At 40.7% G+C, this 17,557-nt stretch overlaps 1 protein-coding gene across 4 annotated transcripts in view; it reads right to left on the reverse strand.

Annotated features, from left to right (window-relative positions):
• Positions 1–17,557, reverse strand: part of TTLL11 (tubulin tyrosine ligase like 11) — a 114,255-nt gene that overhangs the window by 14,999 nt on the left and 81,699 nt on the right. For 3 of the 4 annotated variants that reach the window (XM_084650251.1, XM_084650250.1, XM_084650253.1), the window contains 2 exons: positions 6,403–6,660; positions 977–1,083 (listed from right to left, as the gene is read on the reverse strand). In XM_084650251.1, the coding sequence (XP_084506377.1) occupies positions 977–1,083; positions 6,403–6,660 (365 nt within the window). The remainder of the gene's footprint in view (positions 1–976; positions 1,084–6,402; positions 6,661–17,557) is intronic. The other variant, XM_084650252.1, reaches the window with a different exon arrangement.

Raw genomic sequence — 17,557 nt, forward strand, 5'->3', positions numbered from 1 at the left:
TTAAAATGATAATTAAGATGAATACTTACCCTCAAAGGTTCAGATTTAAGCCTCGCTCTCTATTGCCAACAAAGCTGTAGTAACTTAGCTGCCATCTGCAGTACCTTGATAGGAACACCTACCCTTGCTGCTCCAGTGAATTTTGTTATTTAATGAATTTCTCTTTTGAAAAAAAAAAACAAGCTTTTTGATATCATTTAAATTTGGAGCCAATTTAATAGCTGAGTTGTAGTGTAAGTTCCTGCTACAACCCATCATACATCCCTTGCTCATCACAAAGCCAAGGACAGAGAATGAAGAGCTGTAGGGTGGAACGGGCTATCTGAAAAGTAAATGAATGCAGTACTTGGATTTTACCAAAAATAACCCAGTTGGGGAGCAGAATTCACCAACAAAGCAGCTAGACATATCTGTTTGGAGCTCTTGAATTGATGTCTGTTTTATTAGCTGTGTAAATTACTATCTGAATGCACGGTGCACCAAGTTATGCTGGAATGGAGACCTCACTGGGAGTGTTATTAAGGATACTATGGATTTGGTGGACCTGGATGAGGCATCACAGCATCTACCTATGTGAACATAAATGTAAGGCACTTCAGCATGTGCATTAACAGGTGATTGGCAAGTGCCTTGAATTCAGTGCAAGGCTGAAGACAAAGTGCCGTCAAACACCAGATGAGTTTGCAGGTGCAGATGACAGTAAATGCACCTCCAAAAACCAAAATTACACTTGCAAAACTGCAAGCACAAAGAAGAGGCTTTGTGAAACCCAGGTCCAATGAGGACCTGAAAACAAGGGTGACCTATCCTACACACATGAAGGGAAGCTAGTATAGAACTAATGGGCCAAATTCTGCAGTCAGATGCAGAGGCACTGTTCCCACAAATTTTAGTGGAAGCTGGATGTACATTTATAAGGGCAAAATCCATCTAGAAACAGGAACTTACACACTCTCCCAGTATGGAATGGAATTACCTGATTCTCTTTGGTCTAGTCCCATACTATTCCACCTTCTTGTGATATCAATGTACAGAATATCCACGGAAGCCATTGAAAAACTGCTGTTACTCAGCTTGCAGTTCCTGTTAAATATAAACCAAATAAAGAAAGAAAAAGTCTGATTACTTCCAAAGTTAGCTAAATTGTGGGAAGGGAACTGGGATAAACGGTTTATCCAGGCCAGATGGGCAACTATGAAGGCACACAGAGCTCAACTGAAAGCCATGGTCACCTAGCTTGCTGCAGATATCAATCAAATTAGCACTCGTTAAATGTACATGGGCTATAACGGAGAAAGTCCTGTATGGTCTCACTTACAACATGATGTATACAACCAGCCTTCCCATTTGCTCAGAGCACTCGGACACCAGCTCTGATAGGGACTAGCTATCAGCAGATCCAGTGTTGTGGATACTGCCACACCTCTAAGTAAGTTGTGAATGTTCAATGTGTTCAACTTCATTTCAATATCCTGAAAACAACGGGATGAACAAGCTGCTATATACGTTTTTCAATCAGCTGGGTTTTGCAAGAGATAACCAAAAAATCCACTTACTATTTCTCATCAAAAATATGGCTTGACCAATTGTTACAACCTGCTACCCTTTAAAAGAGGGGTGGGCAAACTATGGCCTTTTAATCTGGCCCTCAAGTTCCCGGCGGGGAGCAGGGTCAGGGCCTTGCCCCGCTCCGGCGCTCCAGTCAGGGAGCGGGATCAGGGGCTTTCCGCGCAGCTCCAGGAAGCAGCAGCATGTCTCCACTCTGGTTCCTATGTGTAGGGGCAGCCAGGGGGCTCCGCACACTGCTCCCGCCCCAAGCTGCCCTCCCTCCCCTCCCACAGTTCCCGTTGGCCGGGAACTGTGGCCAATGAGAGCTGCAGGGGCAGCGCCTGAAGACTGGGCGGCATACAGAGACGCCTGGCCGTGCCTCCGTGTAGGACATGGCACTGTGTCCGGGAGCAGCTTGAGGTAAGCGCCACCTGGAGCCTGCACCCCTGGTCCCCCTCCACACACACACCCCAACCCCCTGCCCCAGCCCTGATCCCCCTCCCAGCCTCTGAATCCCTCGGTCCCAGCCTGGAACACCCTCCCGCAGCCCAAACCACTCATCCCCAGCCTACCCCAGAGCCCACATCCCCAGCCAGAACCCTCACCCCCTCCTGCACTCCAACCCCATGTCCCAGCCTGGAGCCCCCTCCCACATCCTGAACTCCTCATTTCTGGCCTCACGCCAGAGCCTGCACCCCCAGCCGGAGCCCTCACCCCCTACCCCAATTTCGGGAGCATTCATGGCCCGCCATACAATTTCCATACTCAGTGGCCCTGAGGCCAAAAAGTTTGCCCACCCCTGCTTTAAAACAAACAAAAGGAAGTTTTGTTTCTCACAATGCACAGTCAACTGTGGAACTCCTTGCCAGAGGATGTTGTGAAGGCCAAGACTATAACAGGGTTCAAAAAAGAACTAGATGAGTTCATGGAGGATAGGTCCATCAATGGCTATTAGCCAGGATGGGCAGGGATGGTGTCCCTAGCCTCTGTTTGCCAGAAGCTGGGAATGGGCGACAGGGATGGATCACTTGATGATTCCCTGTTCTGTTCGTTCCCTCTGGGGCACCTGGCATTGGCCACTGTCGGAAGACTGGATACTTGGCTAGATGGACCTTTGATTTGACCCAGTATGGCGACTCTTATGTTCTACCCTCCTGGAGTTATTATTATTATGAGTCTACCACTGAATGATACTCACTGATCCATTTGAAATGCCTGTATAAAGCTACACGGAGTATCTAAGAGATTGATCCTGCAAGATGTTTCTGCTGGAAAATATTACGTGTTTTGCTGTTTCGCACTTCCAAGTAGCTTTTTAACCCACTTAGCTATAAGAGAGATGGTAATGGTTCTTTAGAGGTAAAGGAGATCTAGAGTGTGGGTTGAGCTGTTCTAGGTACCCTAGGTGCAGCCAAGCATGGGCTTAGGCTGTATTTCATAGTATTTCATTTTGAGTTCCTTTTGTGAACAAACTGAACCCACCGAAAGAAAGTAAAGCTTTGATTGGCTACAACTCGTGAGGACAGTTTGTAACCACCTGCTCATTACACACACACATTGATATACCTTCCATTTCATTCTTGAGGAAAGGAATCTAGCAAATGCTCTGACATGGGCAACAAGAACAGAATCTTTTATAAATTTACTAGAGGATTGTTGGAAGAAGGGCACAGAGACTGGAGAACTTGGAGAAAAATCTAGATTTTACTGATATTAGAGCTGAATTGAAGAGACACCAGAGAACATGAAGGAAGACATTCTTGCAATGAGGTATGTTAGGCACCCATTGTGGGCCCACTTGCCCTGCCCAGATTTCTCTGCAATGTCTATGTGGCATGAAGAATGGTCTGCAGCTAAAGTCAGAAACCATTCTCTTAATAACTGACCCCAACCATGTTTGTACCTGGCTTTGATTTGCCACATCACTCCTCGGTCTTTCTGAACGGATTCTGAATGAGCCAGGTCAGCGTGCAACTAGCCTTCACGCCTATGGCCAATGAGACGATCCCACATGCCAAAGGCAGACAACATCACACATCACTGACGAATGCCCTGACAAGATTTGATGGTGGTCTGAGGGCTCTGTACTTCGCCAGTGAGGCTGCTGCAAAATGGCTTTGCAAGTTCAACATTCAAGGACAAGGAGAAGAAGAAGAAGAATTATGGAATAATCTTTCAGAAGAATATCTGTCTGTCATTTATAGTGAAACGTTTATACTATGCTCGTCACCAAGGTATCTAAATCGAGGCTTTATTCAACAGTAAAAAACACACTGTAGTGAACAATCCTGCACTGGCCTGTGGATGGAGCAGATGCCCCACAGTCTTTTCTATCTATATAACTCTATTTGTTTTTATTCATTCTTGACTGCTAAGGGCATCTGCATGGAAAGAGGATCTCTGTATTTCAAGAGTGCATTTGCTCCTGCTGCTTATTTATTTTGTCATAGTCAATGAAAGACAGAAAATGGGATATGTGTACCATAACTGGAACATGTACAGCCATTAAAAAACAATGAAAATGACAAAATAAAAGTATATGAAAAAATAAATTGAATTCCTTGCCACTGCAAGTTGCAATTTCCTGATGCAAATCATTAGTGCACAGTGTAACAGTGAGCAGCATTTGGAAAGCCTCCCTCCTGGCTGGGAACAGCAGGGTATACACCCAAAGCTAGGGACATCACCCTTCTTCAATATCTCCTCTTCACAATGTCTCAATCCAAACACACTCACATTCCTCTGGTTTACTAGAAATTAAACAAGTAGATCTGGACTATGAAAAATACTAACATTTGTTAGAGACCATCAACTGGCAGTGGAATAAAGGCCCAAGTGTTCCGACTGAATAAAGCTTTGGACCACAGGTCAGTCTATGCCCATCTTCTTTTAAGGATCTTATCTTTCTAAAAAAGCTAAACACGTATCTAAATAACAAGTATTGTAAAAGGAAATTACCTTTGTCTCCAATGCTATTACTTTCCTCATTTGTGATATCTGAATTATGTTTGCTACAATGTCCCAGAACTTACTTTTCCACATACAAATATGGGAGGAAAAAATAACTCTTCAATAATGTCTGTCCCCAACAGATTCAATCCACAATGCCAGCTGAACTGAGTGACAAGCCTAACCACTTCAGAACTGCCGTTTGTATAAGCAAAGATCCAGATTGACATTTAGCTGGATGTTTTCAAAGCAGCACAGGCAGGTACACAATCATTTTATCTGGAGCTTAATTCTTCAAAACAGCAGGCAGGAGTTTCCCAAAAGGGTGAGAGGACAGGTCAACGTCAGCACCAGGAGGTGTAATAGACTCCCTTACTCTGAACACCCACTTGTACTCTAGATTCCCTCCAACCTTCTCACACCTGCTCCATCCAAGTATAAGGGAGTCTCAGTTGCTCAAACATGCATACTGAAGAGCTGGAAAATGGAGCAAGAGGGAACAAGTTAAAGCAAAATGGAGGCTTTAAAAAAATAAACTAAACTAAGCTCTACGAATAAATTCTAGATTCCTGTTTAACTATTTTAGGAAGCCAGTCATACGAAACTAGAGTCCTTCTGCTCTTCCAGTTTGTTCCCCAGCCAAACGGATAATCCTCTATTTGTGGCATCACAACAGTTTTCACGACAGCTAATGCCACTGTCACAGAAAGCAAGTACACCATCATCCAGTTGCATAAAAAGGGTACTTAATAAATGCTGACGTACACTGTTCTTATGTGCATAGTGAGACAGTGATTTAGGTGAGATAAATACACTTAGATATTCCCCATTTTACCAGAAGAAAAAAAAATATGGGGCTTGCCAGATATTAGCATAATTCACTCAAACTGATGACTCATGTAGCACATTTCAAGAGATGGACACTGTGAAAACGAATTAAGACAGAGTATATTATGTTTATTTCCCCACTCTGTTCTGTTTTGGGAGGTACAAGTTAGAGTATCCGTGTTGCCAGAATATAGTGCAACTATATGGCTCCTGCAGATTATATCTACTGTATTTTCAGAGAAGGAAATATGATCAAAAAATTCATTTATAATGAGGCAGAATTTAAAACAAAAAGTGCCTACAGAGAGAGGCTTGTTAGTAACTACAAAACACTAAATCCACCAGCCAAATAGCTTCGGAAACTCAGCTGTATCCAATGCCAAAGGAAGATAAACACAGAAAGATTACCAGAGTGTCCTTTCATTTTGAAGAGCTTTTGATACTGAATGCTAAATTTTGAAAAACATTCCACTCAGTAACAATTCTGTTCATAATATTTGAGCAATTTCTTCTTCCCTCATTTACATCAAAGGATACTGGTATGAAAAAAATACCCAAGATTTTATTTTTGAGCCCTTCTGCTCAAGCTGCTTGTTCCTTTAAAGAGACAATCCCCAATTTAAGGAATGACAATTTCTACAGCTGCCAATGGCAATGTCACCTATTAGCCATTTCCTTTTCTTTTCTTGTTAAATACCAAGACAAACTGCAAAAAAATGGGAACTCTCTTCTTGTTCCTATTAACAAGAATTCAGGTAGGGTGTCCCCCAATCCTACGCTTGTGACACCACAGTTCACTACCATGCAAACAAGTGTGTTCTCTAATACTGGATGAAGCGATCACTAAAGGAATCAGAGCAATAGACTGATTATAAAAGAAGAAAGCTTTTGTATTATGCACATGTATTTATTTCAGTAATCAGCAATGACAAGAAGGAAAATACAGAAGGGTGTGCAGCTGTTCAGCAGGATTTGGGGGAAAATGTTTTCTCTGGTCTTAACTATTCTATCACATAAACACAAGACTAGCAGTGCTATTGGATAGGTCTGGGAGATCTTAAATCCTTTACTACTAACCTTATAAATGTTCTGAAACCTGTTGGTCCCAACTTCATTGTCCCTTTTACTCCAAGGAATCGGATAAACAATGCAGCCATTCTGTCCACCAGTCGCAGATAGTTGAACTGTTTGGCATACTTTGGAAACACTTGCTTGAGACAAAGGGAGGGTAAGCTGGCTTCAGGATTTTTGCTGATATCATGTTCCAATTGGTCTGTTGATCCTGGTTCCAATAGGTCGTCTTTTGTGTCTGATGAATTCTCAGACAGTTGAGATCTGTAGCACAAACAGTAACTGTACCTTGTGAGACACTGTATCAATCCACTATGATTCTGTCAGCATCTTTATCATTAAAACCTATTTCCAGGGATTTAAAATTCATTCTGGGCTGGAAAAAACCATACAAGCAACTTTGTTCAAAATTAGAAGATTAAAAAACACTCAGCTGAGCTGTCTAAGTTTCAAGAAGGAAAAAAGGATTTCTGGTTTCGGAGACCTTTATACTCATATTACTAGATGAGTGGGTAAAGAGAGATGGGCCAGTTTTCAAAATCTGCTGCCTAAAGTTAGGCACCTAAATTCATATTTAAGCACAAAACTAAATGTCCTGATTCTGAGAGCTACAGAGTGTCCATAAGTCCCATGTAAATGAAAGGGAGTTTGGGGTTCTCAGCACCTCTGACAATCAGACAACTTTTATGTAGGTTTGAACATTCAAGGCTGTATTTCATTTCCTTTTTTAATTTTAAAGTGAATTTCCACATTTGTCAAAATGCTGGATTAACAGCTCTGAGAATGTCAGCCCTGCATTCATCCAAAGACCAGGGACAGCATGAGCAGTGGCAGAGCAAGCTTCCCAACACGCTCCACTGATGTGCTTCCACCTGGACATGGAGGACTCACTTCTAGGGTGAACTGCTTTTTCACTCTCAATGCCAGTTCAGTCTGTCATTTCTGCACAATCTGCCATCAACAATGCCAATGGAGATGGTGGTTTTTGTGACATGGACCCTGGCCAAGGCAGAAAAGCCAAAGCAGGGACTGCTGGACTTTCAGGAAACTCTCTACAGTTTTGGGTGGACTCTCTCTGGCATGTGCTGTTTAGCTGTTTGCTCCAACCCTCTCCCTCCCTCAGTCTCATTGCCTCAGCAGCACTCTTTTTATCCTCTTCTCCACTTCTTAGCCCCCCTAATCCCCTTCCCTTCAGCTGATCCCCTCTGAACTAACTCCCCACACATCCCCAAAAAATCATGGAACTAACATGACGTTTGCTGCCATCAAATTATTCACTCCACTCGTGTGTTATCCCTTTCCCCTACCCTGCATTGGTCTTGTCTATTTAAATGTAAGCTCCTGGGGCAGGGTCTGTCTTTGTGTTTTAGGTTTGTATAGCGCCTATCAAAATAGGGTCCTGGCCCATGACTAGGCCTCCAAGGTACTACAGAAATACATATAATAAATCATAATAATAAAATGCTGAACCAGTACCCAGCATGACATGATGGGTCATGATGTGGATGGAGGATGAGCTGAAGCTGAAGTCCAGACAATTTCTGGTTTCAGAGTAACAGCCGTGTTAGTCTGTATTCGCAAAAAGAAAAGGAGGACTTGTGGCACCCTAGCGACTAACCAATTTATTTGAGCATGAGCTTTCGTGAGCTACAGCTCACTTCATCGGATGCATACTGTGTGCATCCGATGAAGTGAGCTGTAGCTCACGAAAGCTCATGCTCAAATAAATTGGTTAGTCGCTAAGGTGCCACAAGTACTCCTTTCCTTTAGACAATTTCTGGTTATTGAGATCCTATGACACTTTTTGAAAGAGTGATGTTATTAGCCTAGGTTTTCTGGGCACAGTCTGTTTTGGTTAAGAAGATCCCGCCTATTGAAAATGAAAATACAATATTCTTCTTCACTTCTATTCCTAAACTATGATGTGATGGTGCTGTGAGCTGTTAACATCTGCTACCTTTCACCCTAGAGTTAGGTGAATTGATTCCCATGGATAGTTATGCAAAGCATTTGAAGGGTGAAAGGGGCTAGATAAGAATGATCCTCTATTGTCAATATGGTTACCAGGGAATCTACAAAACAGCCAGGAACACAACTTTAATACCAGTTACCTCTGGCACCCAAAGTTGTTATTTGGAGGCAGAGATGATTAAGGTCTGGGAAGAAGAACAGAGCTCTGGTCTCTTTTGTCTGCCTCAGTTTCACTTCATTGTCACTATGTGAATGATCCAACAAAGGATTCCATTCTACGGCATTGTAAGTCCCACCGCTATCATGTCAGTGCAAACTTTCCCACTTCTGGGTGTACATATACCAGGTGTCCTTCACAGCAATCTCATTTCCCCCAGCTCACTGTGGTAGGCTTCCATCCAATACCTCAACCTTTCTGAGTCTCATTTTTGTATTCCTTGTTACCTGCCTATGTTTATCCTAACAGCTCAGAAATATTTCTAATTATTTGTGAAAAGTACTTAATTGGGTAGACAATGCAGGACTAATGTCACAAATCACCAAAGGAAATGAAACCCCACACAGAAAAAAAATTCATGAGTTCTAAATTAATTAACTTTCTTGGACTAAAACAGTTCAATCCACCTATTATCATAATGTATTCTCTACTTCAGTTTTCCATGGTCACAAACAGAATGAAAATGTGATTTATAACATAAATTATATCTTTTTCTTAATGCAGAAACATTATTATATAATCCATCTGAACACTCTTGTGCTACAAATCATTTTATTATTGCAATATCTGATATCCCAAAGTACATGGCATCAAACTGAGATAAGAAGAGCGAACAATTACATCCTTCCCCAGTTTTCACAAGCAGAAGATTATTCAATCTTTAGGCAACACTTTTCCTATAATACCTTAACATTTAAATGAGGTCGTCTTTAGTTCCATTTACATAGTATGTTTGCATACAGTAATATGCATTGATTTACAAGATGAATCCAGTTTATGTTCTTTAAAAAGATCAGGTCTCTATAAATAGATTGGCTCAGTTATTTTAATGTCAGCCAGTGATTCATCTATTATTGTTACAAACTTTCAAAATTATACAGTGTGAAGATAACAATATTTTAGACCCGCTTTAGCGCTTCACTACTTCAAATTACAAGATGCTCAGTCAGTAACTGCCAATCTAGGCCCTTTGCAAGTTTATAGAAAACAGAAACATCTTCGTATCTGGATGCCCTCCAGAATCTAGAGGAGTTGTTTCATTTACAAGCAAGATCCCTATATATTAAGGTACACAGGGAGAGATTACATGGAATTTGGCCAACTTATGCCTGTGACTTTATTTAAATAATCACACACACAAAATACAGATATGTTTAAATTTTCTTATATCTCTGCATGCACTTAACGTCACTTCAGTAAATTACGAGGCAGAGAGCTCTAATGAACTAAAAGAACGGTGCTGGGTGCACCCAGCTACTGAGTTCTAATTGTGTCTCTGCCAACGACAATGTTATGTGGCATTCAACAAATTGGTTAACCTCTAAAAGTCCCAGTTTCCTTATCTGGTGAGGGGGGGAAAAAGGTAGGTTGGGGTGACAATATTTAATTACCTCCCTCAATGGAGTGTTTGTGAGGATTAATTAATTAATTAATGAACGTTTGAACACTTTGAAAACACAAAGCTCTACCTAAATGCTAAGTGCTAGCCAGCTACTCATACCACTGCCAGCACAGTGATAGCAGAGAGCTCCCATCTCCACAATACGCTATTTTTCCCACTTGCTTATATTTAATTTCTCACCCATTTTGTCCTAACATAGGAAAGAACAATTCCTCCTTGGCTGCCTGTCTGATGAATACCTCAGGGAATTCCCTCCCCCGATCTCGCACTGGCACAGTCCTTTTACTGCCTCGCTCAAAGCAGGACGCGACGGTGCTAATAATGCTGGTAATCAGTCTATAGTAGCACTCGCGAGACCAATGCAGGAAGAACGCCTCAAAATTCTCAGTGTAGACAAGACCCTTGCAGACAACCTACAAGCTCAGGCTCCAGTTCCAAGAGCAAAATGTTTGTATCAGAGGGCAAATTAAGGTGTTAAAAATGTTTCTTAAAAGCAACACTTTCTCACATATTTAAGTCAAAGAGAAGAGGTATTTTATGAACCATTAAAAAACCCCTCACCTTTGTGCAAAGAAAACACACAAGAAATTCCTGCCCATCAAATACTTTTCCCAAAAAGTGGTAAGAACCTTTAAGCAGGCACTTAAATGAAAATCTCATCTCTGCCCTAACTATGGGTATCCTGTCAGCACAGCTGAACTACATACTGTACTGTACATCTTAGCCTCCTCGTGGCCAGCCTGACCATGGCATGTCTGGAGAATGCAGCCAATTGAAACCCTGCATATTTGCATTAAGGGCATGCAATTCACCCAGCTTCTGCCCTAGACTTAAAGCCAGCAGGAGAAAAGCAGAGGAGTAAACCTATGAGTATAAGCAACAGAAGCCTGATCATTTGCGTGAGCAGAAGAAAACTCTATCTCCAGGTGTCAAATCCTCCCCCACAAAATGTGCTACACAGATGACTATTCTGCCTGAAGTTTGCCACAGGTCTGTCTGAGGCCTCCGTCTGTTTTAGCACGGGGCATCTGGGGTCATTTTACATGCAGAGTCAAAAATAAAGGCAAACTAGCACAGAAATCCTCATATTTATATAAGAATTATAATCTCATTATTACTCGTCATTATAGCTACAGGTATATAGGAGCTAGGTATTAATTATATCATGCCCATGACATATTTCAAGCTTCAGCTGCTTTTTGTTTAAGTCCTCCTTAAACAATTTTTCTTCTTACAAGGGGCAAATGCATTCAAATCTTCCCTTAAAACACCTTGTGTTTTCACTGATAATTCACCAAAAACAAAGAAAAATTTCCAGAAGTCAAAATCTGCACCACCTTCAAACCTGGGCTTCTACCCTGCCAACCAGTGAATTGTGCATGGGCTAAATTATCACTGGTGTAATCCAAATGACATTATTGTGAAAACAAGAGTCATACTAGAAAAAGTTTAGGAAGTTTAACTTTAGGATTCCTATTAGATTCTTATTAATGATAGTGCTCAGAAGCTTCAGTCAGGTCATGTGCTAAGTGAGACAGCAATACATATGAACATATGGTCCCTCTTCCAAGGAGCATACTATCTAAGAAAAATATTCACATACAGTACAGTACATGTATCAGCTTCAACACCATATTAAAAAAGGCAATGTGTGGGCAGTGCTGTTATTTTTTCCTCAAAATCTCTTGCATACACTGTCACAATATATTATTGTGCAGATCAAGGGACATGATCGTTCCCCTCTATTCGACACTGGTGAGGCCTCATCTGGAGTACTGTGTCCAGTTTTGGGCCCCACACTACAAGAAGGATGTGGAAAAATTGGAAAATGTCCAGCGGAGGGCAACAAAAATGATTAGGGGACTGGAACACATGACTTATGAGGAGAGGCTGAGGAAACTGGGATTGTTTAGTCTGCGGAAGAGAAGAAAGAGGGGGATTTGATAGCTGCTTTCAACTACCTGAAAGGGGGTTCCAAAGAGGATGGATCTAGACTGTTCTCAGTGGTAGCAGATGACAGAACGAGGAGTAATGGTCTCAAGTTGCAGTGGGGGAGGTTTAGGTTGGATATCAGGAAAAACTTTTTCACTAGGAGGGTGGTGAAACACTGGAACGGGTTACTTAGGGAGGTGGTGGAATCTCCTTCCTTAGAAGTTTTTAAGGTCAGGCTTGTCAAAGCCCTGCCTGTGATGATTTAGTTGGGGATTGGTCCTGCTTTGAGCAGGGGGTTGGACTAGATGACCTCCTGAGGTCCCTTCCAACCCTGATATTCTATGATTGTATCTTTCTTGTTATTGCCCAGTTTCCTAAACAAAAGCTGAGACAGATAATGATGTTCTCAAATAAATGTTACGTGTTTATTCAGCATGATCAATTTTTACGTTTTTTCCTCCTTTTGGCGTTTTTGGATATAACTGAAGGTTGCTATCATTATAAGTTCAGAAAGTCTAAAAACTGATGGTAATTACTTGGCACCTACTAAGCATACTCAAGTTTTCATCTTCTTTCCAATAGTTTTTTTTAAGTGCCCAGTATCAAGAATAAGTTAAATTCACACTAGGGTTCTAAGAAATTACTGCTTTTAGTACACTGATCTTTTGTGTTCCTGACTAGATTTAGTGCACCTCAAAAGTTCAGTTCAAGTACCGAATAACAATCAACACAGCCATTAGCCACCTACAGCACCACAAAAATGATCAAGTCAGACATACAGTAAATCTGTACCGCAACATATTCAAATGGTTTCAGAAATGGAGCAGATTTCCTTAGCCCTGTTGCAGCCATTATGTGCTCACAGTCAACCTTAACACACCTGTCCCTATGTAATTATTTCCCTTCCTCTTCTTTTCTGCTAACTTTTCCCGAAAGATGTGACTCAATTGGCAAATCACATTTTGCCCTCTTTCGTTGAACTCCTTTCTGTTCTAGAGCTTTTTAAAAAGTTCCTAGTAAAGTCTCAGTGGCTTCTGTGTCACACAAACTGCATCATCAGAAGTCATGCTCAAAGTGGAAACAGCTCTTTCCAAAGTAAGAACGTAAACCAAAAGCACCACCACTCACTGCATGTATTCAAACTGCTATAAAAAATATTGGGTGAAATTTTCAAAAGTGCCTACATGACTTAGGAGCCTACGTTCCATTTACCTTCCCTTTTGAAAATAGGACTTAGGCTCCTAAGTCATCATGGCTTTTTTTGGAAATGTTGCCAATTATCTAATTAATCCTCATACCACCACAGTGAGTTATGTAAAACTCATCCCAATTTTACTAATGGGGACTGAGACACAGAGATTAAGGGTGGAATTTTCAAAAATACTTAGCGTTGGCGTAACTGTCCTCCCACTGAAGTCCATAGTAAAACTCACAGAGATTTCAATGGAAGCAGAGTTAGGCCAACACTGAGCATTTTGGAAAAGCCCACCTTAAGTGCCTTAACCAAGTCAACAAGGTGAGCCAGTGGCAGAGATGCAGGTTAAAACTAGGGAGTTCCCATCTTCCAGACTCCTCCTTAGTCCACTAGACAATACTACTATCTAACCTGCTCACCAGGGCATACTTAAAAATTATTTCAATGCACCAGTCTGAATATTTTCTCTCTAAGGATTGCACTAATGTCATATGACAGGATGATATGCCTATTGTATTTATATAGTGTATGCATTTTAAATCTGTTGTAAAAAATGAGGCAACTCCCAGTATATTACATGTATGAATGAGGATGAACTACCACCATCAAAACAGAGCCCATCTTTGTGTGTCATTGAATGACATGATCGGGTCCCTAAAGTATAATACATATCTAGAGAAGAGTTAAGTAATTTTAGCTCTCATCCCTATTAAAGTGCATGTGCCACATACATAATAACAAATATAAAGATGGGGGTTAGATAACCAGTGTTAGACGTAACAATGGGCCCAAAAGTGCTACCAGAACTAAAACTGCGCAACTAACTAGTAATACGGTACAACACTTTTTGCTCCTAGTGATGTATGTCCACATTTATGGCAACTTTCCTTGCAGGAAAACCGGTTGCACTAATCTACTTTATATATAACCAAAAATGAAAAAATATAATTACTAAGATCACGTCTATTTTCTAAACATTTTTAGGGACAAATTTTCAAACCAGCTTCAAGTTGGCCTCTGAATTTATGCACACATTTTACACTTGCAAATGTCTGAGCTGCGAAAGACAGCATCCAACTGCAAAAGCTAAATAGCTGAGCATCCACATTAGACAGTGCAGTCAATTGCAATCACAAAGTGAAAATTTGTCCCTAATGGTTTCCAGAAACAACACTTAGTTGCCAATCACTGGCTCGTGGTACTTTTCTTTCACTTTGTAAATGTAAACATCTTGTTAGAAGAAACTATAGAGTATACTTTGTACTTTCAATGAGTTCACAGTAGTTCTTCATATCAAACATTTGTGTCTAGCCTCTCCTAGTGCCTAGTAATTGTAAATGCCAGGCCATTGCCTGCTCTCATGAGACTATCATGCTAGGTTACACAAAGCATCTGTTTTTGGAACAAGACTGTTTTGTGAAAACTCTAGAGATAATGGTCTGTTTTTTGTATATATGCAACCACAACGTGTTCACTGAAGCTGAATATTTCTATATGTGACCAATTTCTTAAGAGACACAGGACTCAAAAATTCTAACGAAGTACACTATAATGAAGTGCACTCCTATATGTTCCTCATATTCTCTCTGTAATACCAGAATCTACAGCAGTTAAATTGTTCCTTGAACTTAGTGCCTGTAGAGATTGTGCTTAATCCTGCAAGGCGGTTCTTTTCAAAATTTCATACATATGGATCTTCCCATCTGCTAGATGGTAACCTGCAATTTCTCATCAGCAAGTTATTCATCTCCTGTTGGCTACTGTAAAATTGACTGGAATAGGTGTGCTGACACACATACCAACAATCCTCCTTCCTATGTAGCACAGATGCTGTGGATTCTATTAAATCTGAGAGAAGTTGTGATATAAAAGACAAGGATAAGATTCCCATCATCAAATAAATAGGGACAATGTACCAATATGGTTAATAAACAGGCTTTGTACATAGTCTTGTGAATATCAATAAGCAGATATAATGAAGTAAGAATAGTGAGCTCCATCAAATAAGAATTCCAAAAATGTAAGCTTGTCAACTAGGTGATCCCACTGACAGTCCCAAATATAATGAGAAATGTTATAACACTCTCTGGTGTACTCATTGTAGACAAGGGACCAAGCAAAAAGACTCAAGATTCCCTGAACGAGCCAGAAGAGTTCCATCACAAAAGAAAAGCTACAGTTATTTCCAGAATTCCCACCACATTGGGATTCTAATTGCTGGCACAACTTAGAAGAGTTGTTCTCCACAGCAATATCCAAAACTGTAAAATTAAGTGAATAAAATTTAAATAATAATAAAAAAATAGTGAAAACAAAGCTTTTTTTCTGGCTGGTGCTGGAGGAATAGCTGGCAGGAGATTGCTATTGTCTGTCCAGCAAGCGGCACAGCAGATAAGGATAATGTTATATTTGTTTTCAATTAAGTAAAGCAAAAATTATCACTAGCTCTCTTCTCTTACATGGAAGATCTGGTGGTGGTTGCACAGAACACGGCATACTCTGCAGTTGCCAAAGAGCATACATAAATGTACGCAAGAAACAGAAGAGATATATTCTATACAGGTTTACTATTTTCTGTTAAAATATTTCTTCAGGAATTTAATAATCCCAAATTTTGATTTTATTGCAACTGGGCCTCAAACTAAACTTTTGCTACTCCAAAACCAAAACAAACGGCTGTACTTGGCTTACAACAGTCATAATTTTGCTTTCATTTTAGCCCAGTCTTTATGGCTTCCAGTGAACTTTTGCTGTTCTGAAAACACTGCATACTTTTTAACGGCAAATTCAAGATTATCTCGAACTGTACATTAATCTGTTAGTGTGGCCAATTATATTTTCAGTTTAGCAGTATTAAAGTTTGGTTTTGTTGCCATTTCAGTGGCTGTGCTAGCTGCTAGCTCTTTACATTTAATTTTCAGAGGGAATCCTCAGGAGCCAGTTGTTAGACTGATCAACTGTGGGAGAAATCAACTATGCCAATGCTTATTGGTTTGTGTGGGTGGCTGACTTCATATGCGGTGTAGCTGAAGCATTGCTCATCATATCTCCATGGTTAAGAAAAAGAGGTACGGCCTGCTGAGACCACAGCTCCCATCGTACAATCTTGAGCTGAAAGCCCATACCTCCTTATTAAAAATTATGGCAACCGTATGCCCCATTTTATGGAAACTTGGGTGTGGCCCTCAGTTTTATAATCAAAGGCCTGATCCTGTCAGGCGCAAAGTCCATCCTGAGAATTTTGTGACTAATACGTCAATTTCAACTTATTTTCTTTTACAAAACAATAAATCTGGACGATCAAACAGCTCCAAATTTAACTTTTGGAGTAGAAAGTGAATTAAAAGTGGCTGAAAGGACCACAAACTGCACTGAAATGGGAGTCCCTGGGAATTCCATGGAAAGGTGACAGTTTAAAACTGGCATTTTTCAGCGCTTCACTCTGCAAGCCCATTTCCAAAGGTTATCTTAAAAGTTAATGGGCGAGAACATGAAAACCATAAGCGGCACAGGCCCAGAATATTGTGTGCATTTCAACATTGCCAATTGGTGCATGATGATGACATCACAAAAACCCAATTAGCCAATCAGAATGTGGTTTTGGGAAAGCTGAGTCCCCAGCTGATCTCTAATACCACTTCAAAAAAAGAAAAGGAGTACTTGTGGCACCTTAGAGACTAACCAATTTATTTGAGCATAAGCTTTATTTGAGCATAAGTGAGCTGTAGCTCACGAAAGCTTATGCTCAAATAAATTGGTTAGTCTCTAAGGTGCCACAAGTACTCCTTTTCTTTTTGCGAATACAGACTAACACGGCTGTTACTCTGAGTACCACTTCAGTTACTATTGTAATAACATCCTGTTGAGTTTATCACTTGCATACATAACATATACTCTGTCTCTCTCTGGGTTAAAAAAGATGTACAGTTTAGCTAAAAAATTTACTGGCTATCCAAGAAGTCGACAATTACATAAAGTCACATGCTGTTTACTAACTATGCTGTTTATGAACACCGGTGGAGTAATTTCATTTTGTGCCATTAGTAAGTTAAGGTATCTGTTAACTGGGAAATTTAATCACCAGAGTGCTTCCCTCTCTTCTGTATTAGCTGCAGACATCCATGCTGTACACGGCATTCTGGACACTTGCAGGGAGGAGAGTTACAAAGGCACAACTGGGAATAAGGCAATCAACTTCCAGTGAACACCTAGCTGTCCTTTGTGCTTCCGATATTCTCCTCTCCGGTCTGTTACTGCCTCTCACTGCTCACATTTTTCCCACCCCAGGGACTCAGTCAAGTAAGCTTAGTGCTATTGCCATTATAACCGATGATGGCCACATTATGGATCATCTTTGTCCTGTTTCCTGTAGCATAGGGACAGAAACTTTAGATGCGTACTAACTGATCGTATATACTGGTAAAAGAAAAAAGTTGCAGGTTAT

The sequence above is a fragment of the Lepidochelys olivacea genome, assembly GCF_965140295.1.
Source record: "Lepidochelys olivacea isolate rLepOli2 genome assembly, chromosome: 16".
NCBI classification, from domain to species: Eukaryota; Metazoa; Chordata; order Testudines; family Cheloniidae; genus Lepidochelys; species Lepidochelys olivacea.